The sequence below is a fragment of the Bombina bombina genome, chromosome 11 (genome assembly GCF_027579735.1).
Source record: "Bombina bombina isolate aBomBom1 chromosome 11, aBomBom1.pri, whole genome shotgun sequence".
NCBI classification, from domain to species: Eukaryota; Metazoa; Chordata; class Amphibia; order Anura; family Bombinatoridae; genus Bombina; species Bombina bombina.
Window position 1 is genome coordinate 21331221 of NC_069509.1, and position 24193 is coordinate 21355413.

Below are 24193 nucleotides of genomic sequence, written 5' to 3' on the forward strand. Positions count from 1 at the left end.
ATGATCACCTGTACATAATAATCTCTACATGATCACCTGTATATGATAACCTGCACATAATAACCTGTACATGTTCACTTGTATAGGATTACCTGTACATAATTATCTGCACATGATCACCTGTACATAACTATATGCACATGATCACCTGTATATTATTATCTGTACATAATTGTCTGCACATGATCACCTGTACATAATAATCTGTAAATTATCACCTGTACATGATCGCCTGTATATTATTACCTGCACATGATCACCTGTACATAATAATCTGTAAATGATCGCCTGTATATTATTACCTGTACATAATTACCTGCACATGATCACCTGTACATAATAATCTGTAAATTATCACTTGTACATGAGCACCTGTCTATTAGTACCAGTACATAATTACCTGCACATGATCACCTGTACATAATAATCTGTAAATGATCACCTATATATTATTACCTGTACATAATAATCTGCACATGATCACTTGTATATGAATATCTTTACATAATTATCTACACATGATCACCTGTACATAATAATCTGTACATGATTACCGCAATATGATTACCTGCACATAATAACCTGTACATGATCACCTGTATATGATTACCTGTACATAATTATCTGCACATGATCATCTGTATATGATCACCTGTACATAACTATCTGCATATGATCACCTGTATATGATTACCTGTACATAATTGTCTGCACATGATCACCTGTACATAATAATCTGTAAATGGTCACCTGTATATTATTACCTGTACATAATTACCTGCACATGATCACCTGTACATAATAATCTGCACATATTCATGTGTATATGATTACCTTTACATAATTATCTACACATGATCACCTGTACATAATAATCTGTACATGATCACCTGTATATTATTACCTTTACATAATTATCTACACATGATTACCTGTACATAATTATCTGCACATGATCACTTGTATATGATTACCTTTACATAATTATCTACACATGATTACCTTTACATAATTATCTACATATGATTACCTGTAGATAATTATCTGCACATGATCACCTGTACATAATAATCTTTACATGATCACCTGTATATGATTACCTTTACATAATGATCTACACATGATCACCTGTACATAATAATCCTTACATGATCACTTGTATATGATTACCTTTACATAATTATCTACACATAATTACCTGTACATAATTATCTGCACATGATCACCTGTACATAATAATCTTTATACGATCACCTGTATATGATCACCTGTACATAATAATCTTTATATTATCACCTGTATATGATCACCTGTACATAATTATCTGTAAATGATCACCTGTACATTATTACCCCTTATTATCCTCCTTAATAAAAAATAACAATCTGCACTTCTGTCTTTTCTTCAACCTCATCTACTATGTTACTTTTTGAAGATTAGTAAAATTGGGGATTCTGGTAGATACTGTTTGGCTATGTTTAAGAAGGGCAATAGCTGATATATATATTTATTTATACTTATACTAATATACTAAAGAACAGAGATAACTAAAAAAAGGACACAAAAGGTACAAAACAACCATATGAGATACTAATTCTCTTAATTACATTTATTGGTTTTTATTTGTATTTACATTCAATGAAAGACAATAACAATATACAGCCATGTAACAGTTCTTATAACAAAAGAGAAAAGAGACAAGTTATATGATAAAATAACTCTAATAAATGAGGGCAATGCAGAAATACCATGGTCAAACAGCTGTCAGTTGTGCTCCTACAACTTTCTAAGCGCCTTGCAATGGCAGATGAACAGGGTATTGTGGCAGTGACAAAGGGGTTTAGGGAATGAGAGCAGACTGACTAGTTCATCATTAACTTCATTTAATCATCACAAATCCTTTACTGAATACTGCAGCCTCCCTTATTTTTTTCCTCTTGTCTTCTTCTCTCTTCTTCTTCTCGTCTTCTTCTCTCTTCTTCCCGTTGTCTCTGTCTGGCTTGTTCCCGCTCTCTTTCTAATTCCATGTCCTTCTGTCGCTTTTCTTCATTCACTTCTGTATCATGAGCAAAACCCAACACAAATTTCTTTCTCTCTGCTCTCTCTTTTTTGCAATTCCTCGTGTCTCTCATGTGAAATTCCACATCCTTCAGAATCTCACTGAGGAACATTAGAACTTCCTCGCATCTATCTGCGTCTTTGTTATTTTCATTTATGGTGAAGTTCTCAAGTTTGAATATATAATCTATTCCTATGTTATTAAATTTTGCTTCAACATCAGTCACATTTCCTTGATTTTTAAAAGTGAGAACCACAATAGGAATAATTCCTAGAACAGAGATAAAAAAACATTATTCAGTCCCAAAAGACAAGTGGACATTAAAAAATATAACTTTTATTGTAACATCTTTATAAAGTAAGGCAGTACACTCTAGATGTCAAGAGCAGACTGAGAAGAGCAGCCTTCCTGTTTTGTGCCTGTGGTGGCTCTTTAGCACTTTAGCAATGCCAAATACCTTACTTCCTTTCATACACGCTAATGTTAACCATGTGATTGGCTAGCTCACAATGGGTCATGCAATATTAATCTCTATCTCACAGCTTGCAATGTATACATATAAATACAGCATTCATTTTCATAATGGCATACATGTGGTAACATTCTATTACAACAGATGTTATTTAAAATGGAGTGCAATATAGAACATACTATATACAAATAACCATTTTGTCAATCAGGAGGGTGAGAGAAAACAACAAAACAAAAGGTTAAGGATGTATTATAGGAAGTGAGTGTATGAAATAAAATAAATGTCAGTGCTGAATGAATGTGTGAGTGTGTGTGATAGTGTGTGTGACATTGTGAGTGACAGTGTGAGTAATAGTGTGATTGATAGTGTAAGTGATAGTGTGTGTGATAGTGTGAGTGATAGTGTGAGTGATAGTGTGAGTGACAGTGTGAGTGATAGTGTGTGTGATAGTGTGAGTGATAGTGTGTGTGATAGTGTGTGTGATAGTGTGAGTGACAGTGTGAGTGACAGTGTGAGTGATAGTGTGAGTGATAGTGTAAGTGATAGTGTGTGTGATAGTGTGTGTGACAGTGTGAATGACAGTGTGAGTAATAGTGTGAGTGATAGTGTAAGTGATAGTGTGAGTGACAGTGTGAGTGATAGTGTGTGTGATAGTGTGAGTGATAGCGTGTGTGATAGTGTGTGTGATAGTGTGAGTGACAGTGTGAGTGACAGTGTGAGTGATAGTGTGAGTGATAGTGTAAGTGATAGTGTGTGTGATAGTGTGTGTGACAGTGTGAATGACAGTGTGAGTAATAGTGTGAGTGATAGTGTAAGTGATAGTGTGTGTGATAGTGTGAGTGATAGTGTGAGTGATAGTGTGAGTGACAGTATGAGTGATAGTGTGTGTGATAGTGTGTGTGACAGTGTGAGTGACAGTGTGAGTAATAGTGCAAGTGATACTGTGAGTGATAGTGTGAGTGACAGTGTGAGTGACAGTGTGACTGATAGTGTGTGTGACAGTGTGTGTGAGTGAGAGCGTGTGTGACAGTGTGTGTGAGTGAGAGCGTGTGTGATAGTGTGTGTGATAGTGTGTGTGACAGTGTGTGTGATAGTTTGAGTGACAGTGTGTGTGATAGTGTGTTGTGTAAATAGCACTGATGTAATAAGGCTGATAATGTGTGATGCACATGCTGTGAGCTAAAGAGACAAATATAAGTGTATTGCTGTGAGAGTAATAAGTAGGTGCTGAAGGAAATCTAGAAACAGTGAATGTGAGTACTTATGTTTATGAAACAAAATAAAAAAAAATGTGAGTGACAAAGTAGAACCCCCCTCTTTTTCCAAAAAATAATAATAATGTTTATTAATGACACTTATTTCTAGAACAGAGATGATTGTTAGTAAAATATAAGTCATACAAAGAACATTTATTTTAGAAATACTCAATTGTTTATCGTCATAAACACTTGATTTGACAAGACCCGTCGAGTGTGTCTACTTTCTTTCTTTCTTTATATATATATAGGTAGGTAAATATATATATATATATATATATATATATATATATATATATATATATATATGAATAATATATATTAATAAATACATAAAACATATTCTGCTATGTGCAGAACATTGGAATAAAAAATAGTTATAGTAAATACACAGTGTAAAACTTTATTAAATATAAATACTGCATCAATATGATTTGTCATGTTTTCATATGCAAAGGACTCCAATGCACTACATATGTACACACATATAGACATTATATATATATATATATATATATATATATATATATACACACACATACATATATACACACACACACATATTATATATACAGGGAGTGCAGAATTATTAGGCAAGTTGTATTTTTGAGGATTAATTTTATTATTGAACAACAACCATGTTCTCAATGAACCCAAAAAACTCATTAATATCAAAGCTGAATAGTTTTGGAAGTAGTTTTTAGTTTGTTTTTAGTTATAGCTATTTTAGGGGGATATCTGTGTGTGCAGGTGACTATTACTGTGCATAATTATTAGGCAACTTAACAAAAAACAAATATATACCCATTTCAATTATTTATTTTTACCAGTGAAACCAATATAACATCTCAACATTCACAAATATACATTTCTGACATTCAAAAACAAAACAAAAACAAATCAGTGACCAATATAGCCACCTTTCTTTGCAAGGACACTCAAAAGCCTGCCATCCATGGATTCTGTCAGTGTTTTGATCTGTTCACCATCAACATTGCGTGCAGCAGCAACCACAGCCTTCCAGACACTGTTCAGAGAGGTGTACTGTTTTCCCTCCTTGTAAATCTCACATTTGATGATGGACCACAGGTTCTCAATGGGGTTCAGATCAGGTGAACAAGGAGGCCATGTCATTAGATTTTCTTCTTTTATACCCTTTCTTGCCAGCCACGCTGTGGAGTACTTGGACGCGTGTGATGGAGCATTGTCCTGTATGAAAATCATGTTTTTCTTGAAGGATGCAGACTTCTTCCTGTACCACTGCTTGAAGAAGGTGTCTTCCAGAAACTGGCAGTAGGACTGGGAGTTGAGCTTGACTCCATCCTCAACCCGAAAAGGCCCCACAAGCTCATCTTTGATGATACCAGCCCAAACCAGTACTCCACCACCACCTTGCTGGCGTCTGAGTCGGACTGGAGCTCTCTGCCCTTTACCAATCCAGCCACGGGCCCATCCATCTGGCCCATCAAGACTCACTCTCATTTCATCAGTCCATAAAACCTTAGAAAATTCAGTCTTGAGATATTTCTTGTCCCAGTCTTGACGTTTCAACTTGTGTGTCTTGTTCAGTGGTGGTCGTCTTTCAGCCTTTCTTACCTTGGTCATGTCTCTGAGTATTGCACACCTTGTGCTTTTGGGCACTCCAGTGATGTTGCAGCTCTGAAATATGGCCAAACTGGTGGCAAGTGACATCTTGGCAGCTGCACGCTTGACTTTTCTCAGTTCATGGGCAGTTATTTTGCGCCTTGGTTTTTCCACACGCTTCTTGCGACCCTGTTGACTATTTTGAATGAAACGCTTAATTGTTCGATGATCACGCTTCAGAAGCTTTGCAATTTTAAGAGTGCTGCATCCCTCTGCAAGATATCTCACTATTTTTTACTTTTCTGAGCCTGTCAAGTCCTTCTTTTGACCCATTTTGCCAAAGGAAAGGAAGTTGCCTAATAATTATGCACACCTGATATAGGGTGTTGATGTCATTAGACCACACCCCTTCTCATTACAGAGATGCACATCACCTAATATGCTTAATTGGTAGTAGGCTTTCGAGCCTATACAGCTTGGAGTAAGACAACATGCATAAAGAGGATGATGTGGTCAAAATACTCATTTGCCTAATAATTCTGCACTCCCTGTATATACACACACATATAGACATTATATATATATATATACACACACACATATACATACACATACATATTTAGACATGTACTGTATATGTATCTCTATGTTAAAGCCCTTTGCAGTCCTTTTTATGTATACATTTGAGACTTCATATCAGAAGTCAGCTTTCCTGATGTGCTTTAAATTAAATTGTGCTCAAGCAAACGTGTTTACTTTCAACCTGTAATACAAGCGCTACTTCTGACAGGCGCAAAGAGACACAATAAACCCATTTTTTTTGCGTGCAACACTTAGTGTGCCACTCGTAATCTAGCCCAGAGGGGTATGAGACCTTTAGATTGAAAAGAATGGAGCTTACTGTTTTTAAGATGGGGTTGCATTACCCTGCTATTAATAGGTGATTGTCATAAAAATGTTTTTCACTGGCCTAAAGCTAGCTTGCAAGTGGAGCGCTAATTTATCACATGGCCTGAAATGGGCAAATTCGGTTGCAGTAGCAATTAGTGCTCAAACTTGTGGTTAATTTTTAAAATGTGCACCAAAAAATGTGTTTAGTGCGTTTTAGAGAATAAAAAATATTAGCAACTTTTAAATAAATTAAAAAAACTACACTTAGCAGTATTTAGGGGTTAAAAGTGGCCGGTGTGCGGAGTTAGAAAAAAAAAACAGCACTGAAAAGTGCCTTTTCATTGCGGTCTATGGGGACTGTGTAAATCCTATAAATATATATATGTATATGCATATGTACATATCAATGTATATGTTAATATTTTTATATACACATATTAACTTAAAAATATATATGTAAATATTCATATACGTATATATATTTATAGTTGCTGCCCATCGCTGCGTGACTTATTCCATTTGCTGCACTAGGTTCTCATGCCATGACTGACGGCATGAGAATGAGGCTCACATCAGAGTCTATGGAAACGCACTCTCATGTAATGCGAACACGAGGTCACGTTCACATTGTGGCTAACTTGTAATACCTATGCACATTTGCATGCGCTGGTATTACTTAGTGAAGTACAAATATCGCTTTCGCGAAAGCGATATTTTACATTCCACTTGTAAACTATCCCTAATGTATTAGCGGGCAGTGGCTCCAAAGGACCCCTATCCATATAGCCTACATTATACACACACACAATATATCCTGGTTCTTTAGGTAGTAGATAAGTGTGATAGGAAGTGCAATAACCTGTTCACTTGGTGCCTTTTATGATGCTCTAGACCTTGAAAGGAAACCTAAAACATGAAAATAAGTACTAAAATTGTTCAAGTCATCACTCCTTTGAAATAGGAGAGGTCCCTCTTTTAAATGAGACGCCACATACCCAGTTTATTATTAGCTGATTATCATTGAAACAGTGATCACCTGACAGAAACATAGGCATATGGAACAACATCAGTTTGGTTGGGTATCTCCTATGCCCCCCACACACACTCAAACACATATACAGACTCGCACACACAATCACACATACATACACATAATACATAGACACACACATAAACATACACACACATACAATAAATATACACACACAATACAAAGACACACAAACACACAGGTACGCACATAATAAATAGAGACACACACACAATACATAGACACACACACACAATACACACACAATACATAGACACGCACACAATATATATATATATATATATATATATATAGACATGCACACATACACACATACACACAAACACACAGGCACACACACAATAGACACACACATACATACAAACACATACACACAAACGCAGCACATAGACACACACATAAACATACACACACATACAATAAATAGACACACACACACAATACAAAGACACACGTACACACACAAACGTACAAACACACAATACATTTACACACACAAACATAATAGACACACACACACACACAATACATAGACACACGTACACACACACAATACACAAACATATAGACACACACAATACTTAGACACACACATACACACATATTACATACACACACACAGACACAGTACATAGACACAATTGAGAATTCTTACATGAAGGCCCTAATTGTTGTGTTCCAAATAAATGTTCCTGTGTCTAACTGATTAGCATATAAATGACAAGTGATTGTTATATTAATGAATAATATTAATGATCACCAGAAGCAACCACTAGCCTCTATCTCCTGTGTTGCTGACATTAGGGCTAATAGATCCATTTTCTCTGAACTAATAAACATTTACAGAAGTTAAAACAAACAGGTGACCTGGTGAGTGATATTCTGTGAAATTCCATATAGGATCATTTTTGGTGTAACTATTTTATTTGCTTTTTTATTTATATACTAGTCGATAAGCCTGCCCAGACAGCAGTCTAATTATTTTTTAAACTACAGATGTAGAAACAATCTATTTTGTAACTCTTCTTTTATATAAAAATTTAATTTACAGGTGTAGCAATACTATAATTTTAATGGACTGCTGTCTTAAATATATCAAAACTATTTTCTATATAATAAACTACAGATAAAGCCAGGGGCGGACTGATCAGCCAGGCAAATAGGACCTGGACCGAGGGCCCAGCATGTCAGGGGGCCCACAAATGGCATTTCCATGGCTCCTGGTGTGCTGCTTAAGTTTGGGCTGACAGCTGCCCTATCATTACTAAGAACTTAAGTGTGGGTTTAGTGGGGGCCTTGTGTCTGGATGTGGGGTTTGTTGCTGGGGGGCAATAGGGTGTGGGGGGCCCTGTCAGGGGTTTGTCACTGTGAGGGCCATGGAGTATGGGATCTGGCCCTGGAGGTTGGGGGCCCTGTCTCTGGCCCTTGACGTTGGTGGTCCTTGTCCTTGAGGTTGGGGGGCATGAGGCGCAGGGCAGGGAAGCTACCATGTTCATTTGCATACATTTTGATACATTTGGGTCAGTGTGAGACAGTAGGGGCCTTCCCTAATTTTTGCCTGGGGCCCTGATTGGTCTCAGTCCGCCCCTGGATATAGCCACACTCTAATTAGACAGATTACTGTCCTAAATAAATACAAAGTTTCTTCTCTTTAAATTATATCTACTTTAAATATATTTCTTTATATACAACATTTTTAGTAAAACAGGCATCACTTCCAGTTAATAATTAGCCTTGTTCTTGTCCGTCTATGACCTTAACTTTTACATCTGCAGAGCATTTTACCCGAGAAAAAGCTACATATAACTGTCCATGGCTAAAAACTGGGTCTGGCAAATAGATGCCAACTCTTTCTAAAGTTTGTTCCTGAGTTTTGTTAATGGTCATAGCGAATGCTAATTTAAAGGGACACTGAACCCAATTTTTTTGTGTGATCCAGATAGAGCATGCGATTTTAAGCAACTTTCTAATTTACTCCTATTATCAAATTTTCTTCGTTCTCTTGCTATCTTTATTTGAAAAAGAAGGCATCTAAGCTTTTTTTGGGTTCAGAACTCTGGGTAGCACTTTTTTTATTGGTAGATGCATTTATCCACCAATCAGCAAGGACAACCCAGGTTGTTCACCAAAAATGGGCCGACATCTAAACTTACATTCTTACATTTCAAATAAAGATACCAAGAGAATGAAGAACATTTTATAAAAGGAGTAAATTAGAAAGTTGCTTAAAATGTCATGCTCTATCTGAATCACAAAAGAAAAAACTCGGGTTCAGTGTCCCTTTAACTGGGAATTCTTCTTCTTAACACAAAAGGAAGTAAAGAGTATACTTTATATTAATATATATATAAATTATTCTAACATATTGTATACTACTGAGCTACTTATGTAGCAAATAACTTTTTTTTTGTTAAACTACTTTATCTTTTAAAAAAAGCTTTATAATTATATTTATAATTCTGTTATTAAGCTTTCTATGAAGCGTATGATGTAAAATATTTCCAATCGTTTTTCTTTGTTATACAACTTAAGCTTTGAAAAAAGCTGTTTAAAATAAAAAACAACAGGCTTATCTTTAGCTTTAAAAAAGCTTTTGGATAGAATAGCTAATAATACTAAACAATTAAACTAAATACGATGTTCCGATATTAATCAAACTGATCTCTCTCTACAATAACTCGCCTCACAGACTACTTTTTTCTAACTGCGTCAAATACTGTTTAAACATATTATCTAAACTGACTAACCTGCGTGAGGAAGGGGCGTGGTTAGTCTCAAGTGATACATGCGATTTGCCGCGAGCGAGAAGCGTGGCTTTCCACAAACGTGCACTGTTTGATTGACACTGATGTATATGTTAATTCCTATAACCTTAAAATATTTTCTGAAGTTGCGATCGGCAATGTCCGTAACTCCGCCCACACATAATTTATACTGTATCAATGCATAGTTACTGTATCAATAATGTAGACACTGACACAAAAAAAATAAGCATTAATAAAAATGTCAGTGTCTACATTATTTATACAGTCACTATCTGCATTGTGACTGTATAAATAATGTTTAGACTGAGCCGCCTCCCAAAAATAAACCTAACATTTATTTATATTCATATATTTCCACCTTCCCCCCAAAAAATTGCAGGATGTTCCTGGAAGAAGAAGAGGTTGCGTTTGGAAGAAGACTTCACCGCCTGGAACAGGACCTTCTCCGCCGGACTTCAGGAACCGTGAGTACCAACCTGGGGGTTAGACTTAGGATTTTTTAAGGTTTTTTTGAGGGGGATTTGTTTGATTTAGATTAGGGATGGGCAGAAAAAGAGCTAAATGCCAAAACAAAAGCCCTTTTCAGGGCAATGGTTAGTTTAGGTTTTTTAGTGTTAGGTTCTTTTATTTTGGGGGGTGAGGAGGTTTAATGTTAGGTGGGACTTTGTATATTTTTAGTAAAAGAGCTGATTATCTTGGGGCAATGCCATGCAAAAAGCCCTTTTAAGGGCTACTGGTAGTTTATTATTAGAGTGGGGGGTGTTTTTATTTTCATAGGGATTAGGTTTAATTTTGTTAAATTTGGTAATTTGATTTTTTTATTTTCTGTAATGTTAGCTTTTTTTATTTTTTGTAACTTTAGAATATATTAGTTTAGGTAATTTGGGTTTATTTAATGGGGTGTTAGGTTAGGGGTTGTTAAGTTAGGGGGTGTTAGGTTAGGGGTTGTTAGGTTAGTGTACTGTACTAACGGCTAGATTTAGGGTTTTGTCGGTAACGACCCGCGTAGCTAACGCCGGCTTTGTTCTGGCCGCACCATAAAAATAACTCTGGTATTGAGAGTCCACAAAAAGGCTGCGTTAGGCTCCAAAAAAGGAGCGTAGAGCATTTTTAACGCAGCTTCAACTCTCGATACCAGAGTTGCTTACGCAAGCGGCCAGCCTCAAAAACGTGCTCGTGCACGATTCCCCCATAGGAAACAATGGGGCTGTTTGAGCTGAAAAAAAACCTAACACCTGCAAAAAAGCCGCGTTCAGCTCCTAATGCAGCCCCATTGTTTCCTATGGGGAAACACTTCCTACCTCTGCACCTAACACCCTAACATGTACCCCTAACCTTACACTTATTAACCCCTATTCTGCCGCCCCCGCTATCGCTGACCCCTGTATATTATTTTTAACCCCTAATCTGCCGCTCCGTAAACCGCCGCTACTTACATTATCCTTATGTACCCCTAATCTGCTGTCCTAACACCGCCGACCCCTATATTATATTTATTAACCCCTAATCTGCCCCCCCACAACGTCGCCTCCACCTGCCTACACTGATTAACCCCTAATCTGCCGACCGGACCTGAGCGCTACTATAATAAAGTTATTAACCCCTAATCCGCATCACTAACCCTATAATAAATAGTATTAACCCCTAATCTGCCCTCCCTAACATCGCCGACACCTAACTTCAAACATTAACCCCTAATCTGCCGACCGGATCTCACCGCTACTATAATAAATGTATTAGCCCCTAAAGCTAAGTCTAACCCTAACACTAACACCCCCCTAAGTTAAATATAATTTAAATCTAACGAAATTAATTAACTCTTATTAAATAAATTATTCCTATTTAAAGCTAAATACTTACCTGTAAAATAAATCCTAATATAGCTACAATATAAATTATAATTACATTGTAGCTATTTTAGGATTAATATTTATTTTACAGGCAACTTTGTAATTATTTTAACCAGGTACAATAGCTATTAAATAGTTACCTAGTTAAAATAATTACAAAATTACCTGTAAAATAAATCCTAACCTAAGTTACAATTAAACCTAACACTACACTATCATTAAATTAATTAAATAAAATACCTACAATTACCTACAATTAAACCTAACACTACACTATCAATACATTAATTAAATACAATATCTAGAAATAACTACAATGAAATAAACTAACTACAGTACAAAAAATAAAAAAGAACTAAGTTACAAAAAATAAAAAAATATTTACAAACATAAGAAAAATATTACAACAATTTTAAACTAATTACACCTACTCTAAGCCCCCTAATAAAATAACAAAGACCCCCAAAATAAAAAATGCCCTACCCTATTCTAAATTACTAAAGTTAAAAGCTCTTTTACCTTACCAGCCCTGAACAGGGCCCTTTGCGGGGCATGCCCCAAGAATTTCAGCTCTTTTGCCTGTAAAAAAAAACATACAATACCCCCCCCCAACATTACAACCCACCACCCACATACCCCTAATCTAACCCAAACCCCCCTTAAATAAACCTAACACTAAGCCCCTGAAGATCTTCCTACCTTGTCTTCACCTCACCAGGTATCACCGATCCGTCTTGGCTCCAAAATCTTCATCCAACCCAAGCGGGGGCTGGCGATCCATCATCCGGTGGCTGAAGAGGTCCAGAAGAGGCTCCAAAGTCTTCATACTATCCGGGAAGAAGAGGCGATCCGGACCGGCAACCATCTTGATCCAAGCGGCATCTTCTATCTTCATCCGATGACGACCGGCTCCATCCTAGTACCTCCACCGCGGACCCATCTTCCTCCGGCGACGTCCAACTGAAGAATGACGGTTCCTTTAAGGGACGTCATCCAAGATGGTGTCCCTCGAATTCTGATTGGCTGATAGGATTCTATCAGCCAATCGGAATTAAGGTAGGAATATTCTGATTGGCTGATGGAATCAGCCAATCAGAATCAAGTTCAATCCGATTGGCTGATCCAATCAGCCAATCAGATTGAGCTCGCATTCTATTGGCTGATCGGAACAGCCAATAGAATGCGAGCTCAATCTGATTGGCTGATCGAATCAGCCAATCGGATTGAACTTGATTCTGATTGGCTGATTCCATCAGCCAATCAGAATATTCCTACCTTAATTCCGATTGGCTGATAGAATCCTATCAGCAAATCGGAATTCGAGGGATGCCATCTTGGATGACGTCCCTTAAAGGAACCGTCATTCTTCAGTTGGACGTCGCCGGAGGAAGATGGGTCCGCGGTGGAGGTCTTCAGGATGGAGCCGGTCGTCATCGGATGAAGATAGAAGATGCCGCTTGGATCAAGATGGTTGCCGGTCCGGATCGCCTCTTCTTCCTGGATAGGATGAAGACTTTGGAGCCTCTTCTGGACCTCTTCAGCCACCGGATGATGGATCGCCAGCCCCCGCTTGGGTTGGATGAAGATTTTGGAGCCAGGACGGATCGGTGATACCTGGTGAGGTGAAGACAAGGTAGGAAGATCTTCAGGGGCTTAGTGTTAGGTTTATTTAAGGGGGGTTTGGGTTAGATTAGGGGTATGTGGGTGGTGGGTTGTAATGTTGGGGGGGGTATTGTATGTTTTTTTTTACAGGCAAAAGAGCTGAAATTCTTGGGACATGCCCCGCAAAGGGCCCTGTTCAGGGCTGGTAAGGTAAAAGAGCTTTTAACTTTAGTAATTTAGAATAGGGTAGGGCATTTTTTATTTTGGGGGTCTTTGTTATTTTATTAGGGGGCTTAGAGTAGGTGTAATTAGTTTAAAATTGTTGTAATATTTTTCTTATGTTTGTAAATATTTTTTTATTTTTTGTAACTTAGTTCTTTTTTATTTTTTGTACTTTAGTTAGTTTATTTCATTGTAGTTATTTGTAGATATTGTATTTAATTAATGTATTGATAGTGTAGTGTTAGGTTTAATTGTAGGTAATTGTAGGTATTTTATTTAATTAATTTAATGATAGTATAGTGTTAGGTTTAATTGTAACTTAGGTTAGGATTTATTTTACAGGTAATTTTGTAATTATTTTAACTAGGTAACTATTTAATAGCTATTGTACCTGGTTAAAATAATTACAAAGTTGCCTGTAAAATAAATATTAATCCTAAAATAGCTACAATGTAGTTATAATTTATATTGTAGCTATATTAGGATTTATTTTACAGGTAAGTATTTAGCTTTAAATAGGAATAATTTATTTAATAAGAGTTAATTAATTTAGTTAGATTTAAATTATATTTAACTTAGGGGAGTGTTAGTGTTAGGGTTAGACTTAGCTTTAGGGGTTAATACATTTATTATAGTAGCGGTGAGCTCCGGTCGGCAGATTAGGGGTTAATCAGTGTAGGCAGGTGGAGGTGACGTTGAGGGGGGCAGATTAGGGGTTAATAAATATAATATAGGGGTCGGCGGTATTAGGGGCAGCAGATTAGGGGTACATAGCTATAATGTAGGTGGCGGCGCTTTGCGGTCGGCAGATTAGGGGTTAATTATTGTAGGTATCTGGCGGCGACGTTGTGGGGGGCAGGTTAGGGGTTAATAAATATAATATAGGGGTCGGCGGTGTTAGGGGCAGCAGATTAGGGGTACATAAGTATAACGTAGGTGGCGGTCGGCAGATTAGGGGTTAAAAAAATTTAATCGAGTGGCGGCGATGTGGGAGGACCTCAGTTTAGGGGTACATAGGTAGTTTTGTTAGTGTACTTTAGGGCACAGTAGTTAAGAGCTTTATGAACCGGCGTTAGCCCAAAAAGCTCTTAACTCCTGTTTTTTTTCTGCGGCTGGAGTTTTGTCGTAAGAGCTCTAAATCTCACTCCAGCAACGACTCTAAATACCGGAGTTAGAAAGATCCCATTGAAAAGATAGGATACGCAATTGACGTAAGGGGATCTGCGGTATGGAAAAGTCGCGGCTGGAAAGTGAGCGTTAGACCCTTTTTTCAGTGACTCCAAATACCGGCGGTAGCCTAAAACCAGCGTTAGGAGCCTCTAACGCTGGTTTTCACGGCTACCGCCAAACTCTAAATCTAGGCCTTAGTTATTTAAATAGTTATTTGGGTTGTGGGTTTTTGTGGTTTAAAGGGCTAATAAGTTAAATAGGTTTATTGTGATGTAGGGGTTTAGGGGTTAATAGGGTAAATAGGTTTATTGCGATATAGGCATTTTGCGGTTTAGGAGTTAATACTTTGTGTAGGATTTATTTTTTGTTATATTTCGTGGGGTTTTTTTCAATACTTGATGCAGGCGTTTTTTTTTTTTTTTTTTTTTTAATATTTGATGCAGGCAGTTAGTTTTATTTTTTAATACTTGATGCGGGTGTTTTTTTTTTTAAATACTTTAATGTGGGCGATTAATTGTTGGTTTTGTAATTCTCCGTTTGCCTTCGCTGCATCGACCGGGATTCCAAAAATGTCAGGGTGGTGAAAGAATCCACCTTCAGTGGATTCTTTCACCACCCTGCCATTTTTGGAATTCACCTGGATGCAGCGTAAGCTGCATCAAGGTGAATTATTTTGTCCTTGCGCTCCCAAAATTCCATTGAGGATGCATGCACAACTGCCAACAGCAACAGACATTACAAACGCAATTATAGTATAGACTAGTCCTAAAGCCCGTTCACCCGGGCCATTTTTTGCAGTACAGTGGTTCCACCCCTTGCGCTCTCTCCCTCCCCCTCTCTTTTGCTCTCTCTCTCCCCCCCCCCCTCTTTTGAGCTCTCTCTCCTCCCTCTCTTTTGAGCTCTCTCTCCCCCCTCTCTATTGCGCTCTCTCTCTCCCGCCTCTCTCTTTTGAGCTCTCTCTCCTCCCTCTCTTTTGCGCTCTCTCCACCCATCTCTTTTGCGCTCTCTCCCCCCTCTTTTGCTCTCTCTCTCCCTCCTCTCTTTTGCTCTCTCTCTCTCTCCCTCCTCTCTTTTGCTCTCTCTCTCTCCCCCCTCTTTTGGTCTCTCTCTCCCCCCACTTTTGCTCTCTCTCTCTCCCCCCTCTCTTTTGCGCTCTCTCTCTCCCCCTCTCTTCACACTCTCTCCCCCCCCCTCTCTTTTGTTCTCTCTCTCTCCCCCATCTCTTTTGCTCTCTCCCCCCTGTCTTTTGAGCTCTCTCTCTCTCCCCCCTCTCTCTCTCCCTTCCCTCTCTCCCCTCCTCTTCTCTCTCTCTCTCTCTCTCTCTCTCTCTCTCTCCTCTCTTCTCCCCTCCTCTCTCCTCTCTTCTCCCCTCCTCTCTCTCTCCCCCCTCTCCTCTCTCTCCCCCCCCTCTCCTCTCTCTCTCCCCTCCTCTCCTCTCTCCCCCCTCTCTCTCTCCCCTCCTCTATCTCTCCCCTCCTCTCTCTCTATCTCTCCCCCCTCTCTCTTCTCTCTCCTCTCTTCTCCCATCCTCTCTCCTCTCTTCTCCCCTCCTCTCTCTCTCTCCCCCCTCTTCTCTCTCTCTCCCCCCTCTCCTCTCTCTCTCCCCCCCCTCTCCTTTCTCTCTCCCCTCCTCTCTCTCTCCCCTCCTCTCCTCTCTCCCCTCCTCTCTCTCTCCCCTCCACTCTCTCTCCCCTCTCCCCTCCTCTCTCTCCGCTTCTCTCTCTCTCTCCCCTCCTCTCTCTATCCCCTCCTCTCTCTCTATCTCTCCCCCCTCTCTATCTCTTCCCCCTCTCTATCTCTCCCCCTCTCTATCTCTCTCCCCTCTCTATCTTGCAACTGCGCCTGGGCACTCCACCTTCATGCCCGTCCACGCCCCCTTCACGGCCATTCACGCCTGGCCACGTCCCTTCACGTCAGCCACAGATCAGCTAGGGAGTAGGACTCAATGGCCAGGTGTGTTTGTCCTTGTGCTGTCTCTACTGCGCATGACAGCTTCAGACAAACACACTTGGCCTTTTATATAATAGGATTTTTGCTTCAGGTGGTGAGTGTAAGAACATGAATATATTGTAAGAAAGGGTTAAACTGCCCCTCTGGGAAATTTGAATTTTGTGTCATTTTTAAAATGTATCTAATATTTTTATGGTTAGAGACATTTTAAGAATGAGAAAAATAACACATTTTCTTCTGATTTTGATTTCATTACTAGTTAGTAAACAATATAGGTGTCAGATAAAATAAATGGTGCTCTGTAAAGGTGACCTGATGCTTAATGTGACTCCCATGCTGCTATACGCAGAGCAAGCAGACAGCTAAAGGGGAAAGGGCAGATTTAAATAATAAAAGGTAGAAATAGTTACAGATTTGGTAAAGACCAAATCTTATGATCTACTGCCCCCTGCAGGGCTAAAGAACTGAACTAGCAGTGAGTAATTGCAATGATAATTAGCAATAATAAAAAAATCATTGTTGATGCATAAATCAATAACTGACTTAAAGGGACAGTATACACTAATTTTCATATAACTGCATGTAATAGACACTACTAAAAAGAATAAGATGCACAGATACTGTTATAAAAATCCAGTATAAAACTGTTTAAAATCTTACGGCTAGATTACGAGTTTTTCGTTATGAGCTGTGCGGTGCTAACAAGCAGTTTTTGCTCACCACTCACTTACCTGCAGCGCTGGTATTACAGGTTTTTACAAACCCGGCGTTAAAAAGCAAGAAGTGAGCGTAGAGCAAAATTGAGCTCCATACCCGCACTCCAATACCAGCGCTGCTTAAGTCAGCGGTGATCTGGTCGTACGTGCTTGTGCACGATTTCCCCATAGACATCAATGGGGAGAGCTGGCTGAAAAAAAGTCTAACACTTGCAATAAAGCAGCGTAAAGCTCTGTAATGCAGCCCCATTGATTCCTATGGGGAAACACATTTTATGTTTACACCTAACACCCTAATATGAACCACGAGTCTAAACAACCCTAATCTGCTGCCCCCGACATCGCCGACACCTGCATTATATTTATTAACCCTAATCTGCCGCCCCCAATGTCGTTGCCACTATATTAAATGTATTAACCCCTAAATCTAAGTCTAAGAGTTTTATGCTACACCGTTGTAGTGTAAAACTCCAAACTACTGACTTTAGAATGCATTATGGATCTTGTCAGTAGACGCTGTACTGCTCACTTTTTGGCCTCCCAGGACAGACTCGTAATACCGGCGCTATGGAAGTCCCATAGAAAAAAGGGTTTACAAAGTTTACGTAAGTTGGTCTGCGGTAAGGCCAAACAATTGTGCGGTACACCTATACCTGCAAGACTTGTAATAGCAGCGGGCATAAAAAAGCAGCGTTAGGACCTTGTAACGCTGCTTTTTTACCTTAACGCACAACTCGTAATCTAGCCGTAACTTAAAAGCTCTCAGTTTAGCTCTGTTAAAAAGGTAGCTGGAAAGCCCACTTCAAGTGGGAAATAAGACTACCCCCTCCCCCTTCCTTTGCATATGAAAAGACCCTTTACACAAAGAGTAGCAAGCTGGAGTAGGTAGCTGACGGTATTCTCATAAAACCTTTGGGCTTGGTTAAGAGTCTGAAAATCAGAGCAATGTTACTTAAAAATAAACAAAACTTTATGGGCTATATAAATAGATCATCTACAAAACATGTATGTAAAGAAAAAATGAGTGTATAATGTCCCTTTAATGTCCCTTAAACATACATGTAAAAAAATGAATATCTTGTGTTTTTGTGTATAATGTTACTAGCGATATTAGATAAAACTCACTCAGGTTTTCAAGCAGACTATGATTAGAGGGACTGGCACCTAATCTCATACAGCCGGGCTTACACATTCTCATATACAGTACCAGTATTATCACTTTTTTATCAGAAAGAAAACTGATAAGATTAGTACCTGTTAGATCCCAGGCATTTTTAATCAATTTCTTTATTTCTGGCAATTCTTCATCTGAAATCCCTTTCTTAACACTGCAATAGTAAGAATATTATAAAACATTAACTTTATCATTATTTACTATTAAATAGTTTGTTGCATATAAAAAAGACTATTCCAAAATGTAATTCAGTTAAAAAAAAATAATAATAAAAAAATAATAATAAAAAAATAATAATAAGAAAATAATAATAAAAAAATAATAATAAAAAAATAATAATAAAAAAATAATAATAAGAAAATAATAATAAAAAAATAATAATAAGAAAATAATAAAAAAAAATAATAAGAAGAAAATAATAATAAAAAACATATATATATACAAACAAGTAGAATGTCCCAAGAGCTGAACACAAAGTATGCGCTAGTAAATGTAGAAAAATCAGCAGCAGTTAAAGAGACATAAGGGCATATTTATCAAGTTCCGAATGGAGCTTGATGCCCCGTGTTTCCGGCGAGCGTGCAGTGTAAGGGTTTCTAAAGGTGGCTGTCAATATTGTTCTCTTCATTTTGACTTTTCAACACTTCTACTGTTGCCTGTGATATCGGCTCTGGTGTCTGTTTTATGCTTTACCCATACTTCATATTGTTTGACAATTTACAAAGTGAGTGTATTTCTTATATTTGTCATATTACATTACAGTATTACACTATTTGATTTCTTTTCTATTATTCATTACTCTGAGCACCTGTTGCTGAATGAGAGGACAGAAGGAGAACCAATACTAACCATACACTCCAGGAAGTGGATGAAAACCATTCTAAACAGTCCAAAAAAGAACAAGCACAGTGGATGTCTTTCCCTCACAGATGCAACAATTTACCTCATTAGATTGAGGTAATTTCTGGTAAGGGGAATACCTTCAAATTTTTTTCATCATCTTGGATTTACTAAGAACTAATATATTCAATATTTGAAAGACTTAATTGCTCACTCTGATTCAGTATAGGACTTTAACATTGTTTTCTCCTTTGTTATAATATATATATATGCGCAACAATAATTCAGAACAGCAATGAGCTATTAATATAATTTTATACAAACAAAAACTAGACTTATATAAAGATGTGATTTATAACTAACCTGTATACAAAAATGGGAACTATAAAATCTGAGTAATTGGCATTCTTGTCGGCTTCCACCATTCTTGTCATTATACCCATATACCCCCTTTGCCACTGCACTTCCTGGTCCAGAGGCAGCAGATTACCTGAAACACAGAGATAAATTAGAAGCATTTACTCGCAAACACTAAAATGCCATATTGATAGAAAAACCCAAGATATCTGAAAAAAGATAAAAACACAGGTAACAGCAACAGGAAATATAATACAACATTTTGTCACGCTGATAATTATTGTGTAAATTGTAAACCATCAAGTATGTGATAATCTGAAACTGAACTCATATTTACTATTCATTAAGATATAATATTTGCTTCACTTACTGAGCTGAGCATAGATTTCCCCCGTCTCTTGATCACTCATCATTGCGCACCCGCGGTTATCGACCAGTGTGATGTTGCTTGTGAGTGGGTACGATATTCTCTTTGTGGTCTTCCCTCCATCTGAACTACCAACATCAGAATAAATTTTATATGCTCCTTCCTCCAGGACGTACTTACAGGTGTTAATAAAAGACGATTTGCCGTGACCTAAATAACCGAACAGCTGCAGAAGCACTCGCTTATAGCCCTGGTTGCCATGAGGTTTACAGTCATTAAGGCTGAAATTCATAATAAATGATTTCATTTTATTAATATTATCCATTCGATTTTCTTTCTCAGTTTTATCAGTATTCATGGCAGCTGTTTTGTGTCTGTGTATTTATTTATCTGGCTGTTCTCTTTCAGTGACTTCACTCTCTGGGGCTCAGCATTCTGCTTATATAGACACAAAGTGAAACTGAAACTTATGTTTTACCAGCACTTGCAGGCATTTACAATAAAGGCTATGTTTCCATAGATGAATTCTTTTTTTAAAGCATTACATATTAGAAGTCACATTGAGTTTGAAAAACATATTTCTTTTAAGAGGTTTGCCAGTCTGTTGGTCTATTAATATATATGTTGTAAAATAAGCTAAACGTATTACATAACGGTTATGTCCTGTATTGAAACTGATGGTGTTTGATAACTTTTTATTTAATAATAAAACAATTAGGTTTAGATTACAAGAGAAGCAAAATCAATATAAGCACTATTGGTTGTGCTCGAGATATATTAACACACAATATTACTAGTATTTTTGCTCTACACTTGTACTCTAGGCTATAATATTTAGAATTCAATTGCACCAAATGCCACAATTAAATCTTAGGTTTTTCAGAAAGGGTTATAGTCCACAAACCAGGACTACCCCTCACTTGGGGAAATTAATAAAGCAGTGGCTTCCACAGAAATTTCTTCCTGGTGGGACATTTCCAGGATGCCCACCAGTAATTTGTTGGCGGAGCCTCGACAGGAGGGTGAGAGTGGCTGTGTCATGGGTAGTGCTGGGTTGCAGCGAATGGGGCCAGCTGTAGCTGCCACAGTGCCTGGTCAGATTGGTGGCTGGAAGCCACCATTGGTGATGCACCTGGGGGAGAGAGACATTATGCTGGAGGTGCTAATGCCCCCCTGTCCCCCGTTAATGTCAATGTATTAAAGGCTGTGACTGTTTTTTGACATGCCCTGGAACTTAGGTTTCATTAGCATAGCAGTAGGGGGTGAGACTCTTCTAATGTACCTACCACCTGCTACAGATATCAGAGTGTGTAGTGAGGTGTCAGCTGGGAGTGTCTTTAAGTATTATTCTACTACTCTCGTTGCATATGGAGAGATGGGTTTTTGTTTCCCCACAGTCTGTTGGGCTGGTAAGGAGTCTGTGAAATCTGAGCTTCCATGAAACTTTTCCAACAATACCTTATTGTGAGTGGAGGGAGACCAGAGTTAGTAGTTTAACTAGATGTCTGAGAAGTCCTAGCCTCCAGAAACAGCACCTGGAGGAATGATTATTTTGTGAGTGAGACCTTTATATTATTATCGTTGTGTGTCTGTTGATAAGATATTATGTCATGTGGCGTCCCAATGTGTTTGTTGCTTTTGTAGATATCACTAAACCCTCATCCCCTGCTACACTTATCACCAACCAATAATGGCTCTATTTTACACCATCATAATTTGGATCCTGTACCCATCAACCTCCCTGTTAAACCAAACCCAAATAAAACCAACACAAAACTGTAGTATAAAAAAACAATACCTAATTACTAAATATACTTTTAAATGCTGTAAGGGAACATATAGGGTGTGATTTATTAAGATGCGGGCGGACATGATCTGCTGTAGCGGATCATGTCTGTCCGACATTGCTGAATGCCAACAGCATACTCTGTCTGCATTTATCATTGCACAAGCATTTCTAGTGAAATGCTTGTGCAATGCCGCCCCCTGCATATTCGCAGCCAATCGGCTGCTAGCAGGGGTTTTATTCATCCCGATCGTATCTGATCGGGAGGATTGCTGTCTGCCACCTCAGAGGTCTTGAGACTGCTGCTTCTAAACTTATGTTTCCGGTGAGCCTGAAGGCTTGTGTGGAAACAGCAGCATATTCTGCTTCTTAAATAGGCCCCATAAAGTTAATACAAAAGTTTGTATAATCACACAACACTTAACTTTACTCATCCTTTTTGCCTCATTCATCATCCGCTGCCTCTTTCATTATAAAAGCTACAGCCAATTGAAAACTATAACACTAGCCTCTATAGGAAGAATGATCATGCTGTGTTCATGATGCCTTCTTTCCACCTTTGCTGAAAATTCTGCTACTCTTGTTAGTGACATATGTATGGTGAAAAAAAAACATCAGTGCTAATGTCACACTTTGTTGTACTGTACTCTTGTGAAATTTTACCATAATCTTAAGAGATTTCATAGCAAGCGTCCTTAAACTGAGGAGGGAAATAAAGTGTCTGAGCCTACACATGACAGATGCATGCTCCCTTGCAAGTCCTAGGACTAGCATCCTGATTGCCTGCTTAAATTCCCTTTAGAATGGGATGTAGCTAACAAGGAAATTTTGAGGTAAAATATCTTTCTTTTTACATAAACATGTTCAGGTGATATTTTCTAGTCAGCTTTTTTACAGATAAATTGCATCACTTTAAAGTGCTTAAGCATATAGATAATGTTCATTTAACTTTATCTTTTTCTTACAACATTTGAAAGGTAAGGCCTCTATTCAATAAACTCCTTGTTGATTGTGAGACAATTAATTTGCAAAGAAGACCAAGTTGCTGCTTTGCAAATTTGATCAACTGACGCTTCATTCTTAAAAGCACAAGAAGTAACTACAGATTTAGTAGAATGAGCTGTAATTATCTGAGGTGGAGACTGCCCTGCCTCCAAATAAGCTTTGTGAATCAAAAGTTTCAACCAAGATGCCTTAGAAATGGCAGAGGCTTTCTGCCCTTTCCTGGAGCCAGAAGTCTTTCTTAAATATTTAGTAGCCTCAGCCTAATATTTCAAAGCCCTTACCACATCCAAAGACTGTAAAGACCTTTCAAGAGTATTCTTAGGATTATGACATAAAAAAGGAACAACAATTTCCCTATTGATGTTGTTAGAATTCACAACTTTAGGCAAAAATTTTAATGAGTCTGCAAAACAGCTTTATCTTGATGGAAAATCAGATAAGGAGACTCACAAGAAAGAGCAGACAATTTGGAAACTGCAAAATTTTCAAAACTAAATTGAGACTCCAAGGAGGAGAAATAGATTTAATAACAGGTTTAATTTGAATCAAAGCCTGAAAAAAACAGTGAATAATAGGAAGTTTAGCAATCTTTCTATGAAATAAGACAGAAAGAGCTGAAATTTGTCCCTTCCAAGTATTTGCAGACAAACCCTTATCCAAACCATCCTGAATCAACTGTAAAATCCTAGGAATTCGGAAAGAATGCCAAAAATAATTATGAGTGGAAAACCATGAAATATAGGTTTTCCAAACCTGATGATAAATTTTCCTGGAAACAGAATTATGAGCCTGTATCATAGTGCTAATCACGGAGTCAGGAAAACCTCTATGACTAGGCACTAAGCATTCCATGCCATCCCAATTAGAGATTTGAGATCCTGATGGAAAAACGGCCCTTGAGACAGAAGTTCTGGCCTTAAAGGAAGTGGCCAAGGTTTGCAACGAGACATCCTGACAAGGTCTGCATACCAAAACCCGAGAGGCCAAGCTGGAGGTATCCGAAACACATAAAGATTGTTCCATTATGATCTTGGAGATCACCTTTGGAAGAGGAACCAGAGGTGGAAAAATGTAAG

At 38.0% G+C, this 24193-nt stretch overlaps 1 protein-coding gene across 1 annotated transcript; it reads right to left on the minus strand.

Moving 5' to 3' along the window:
- Positions 1 to 1583: 1583 nt before the first annotated feature.
- LOC128641824 (chromatin assembly factor 1 subunit A-B-like) lies at positions 1584 to 20713 on the minus strand. The gene is made up of 4 exons (XM_053694371.1): positions 20330 to 20713; positions 19966 to 20092; positions 18843 to 18916; positions 1584 to 2329 (listed from the first exon to the last, which is right to left on the minus strand). Exons 1-4 carry the CDS (start codon positions 20682 to 20684, stop codon positions 1902 to 1904), a joined length of 984 nt encoding a protein of 327 aa, XP_053550346.1. The 5' UTR covers positions 20685 to 20713; the 3' UTR covers positions 1584 to 1901.
- Positions 20714 to 24193: the final 3480 nt, after the last annotated feature.

Coding starts and splice junctions, on each gene's coding strand:
- LOC128641824 (XM_053694371.1), bottom strand. CDS start 20,684: ATGAATACTGATAAAACTGAGAAAGAAAATCGAATGGATAATATTAAT. Junction 20,093..20,329: donor GGAAATCTATGCTCAGCTCA/GTAAGTGAAGCA, acceptor TCTGTGTTTCAG/GTAATCTGCTGCCTCTGGAC. Junction 2,330..18,842: donor AAATGCCTGGGATCTAACAG/GTACTAATCTTA, acceptor TCTCTGTTCTAG/GAATTATTCCTATTGTGGTT.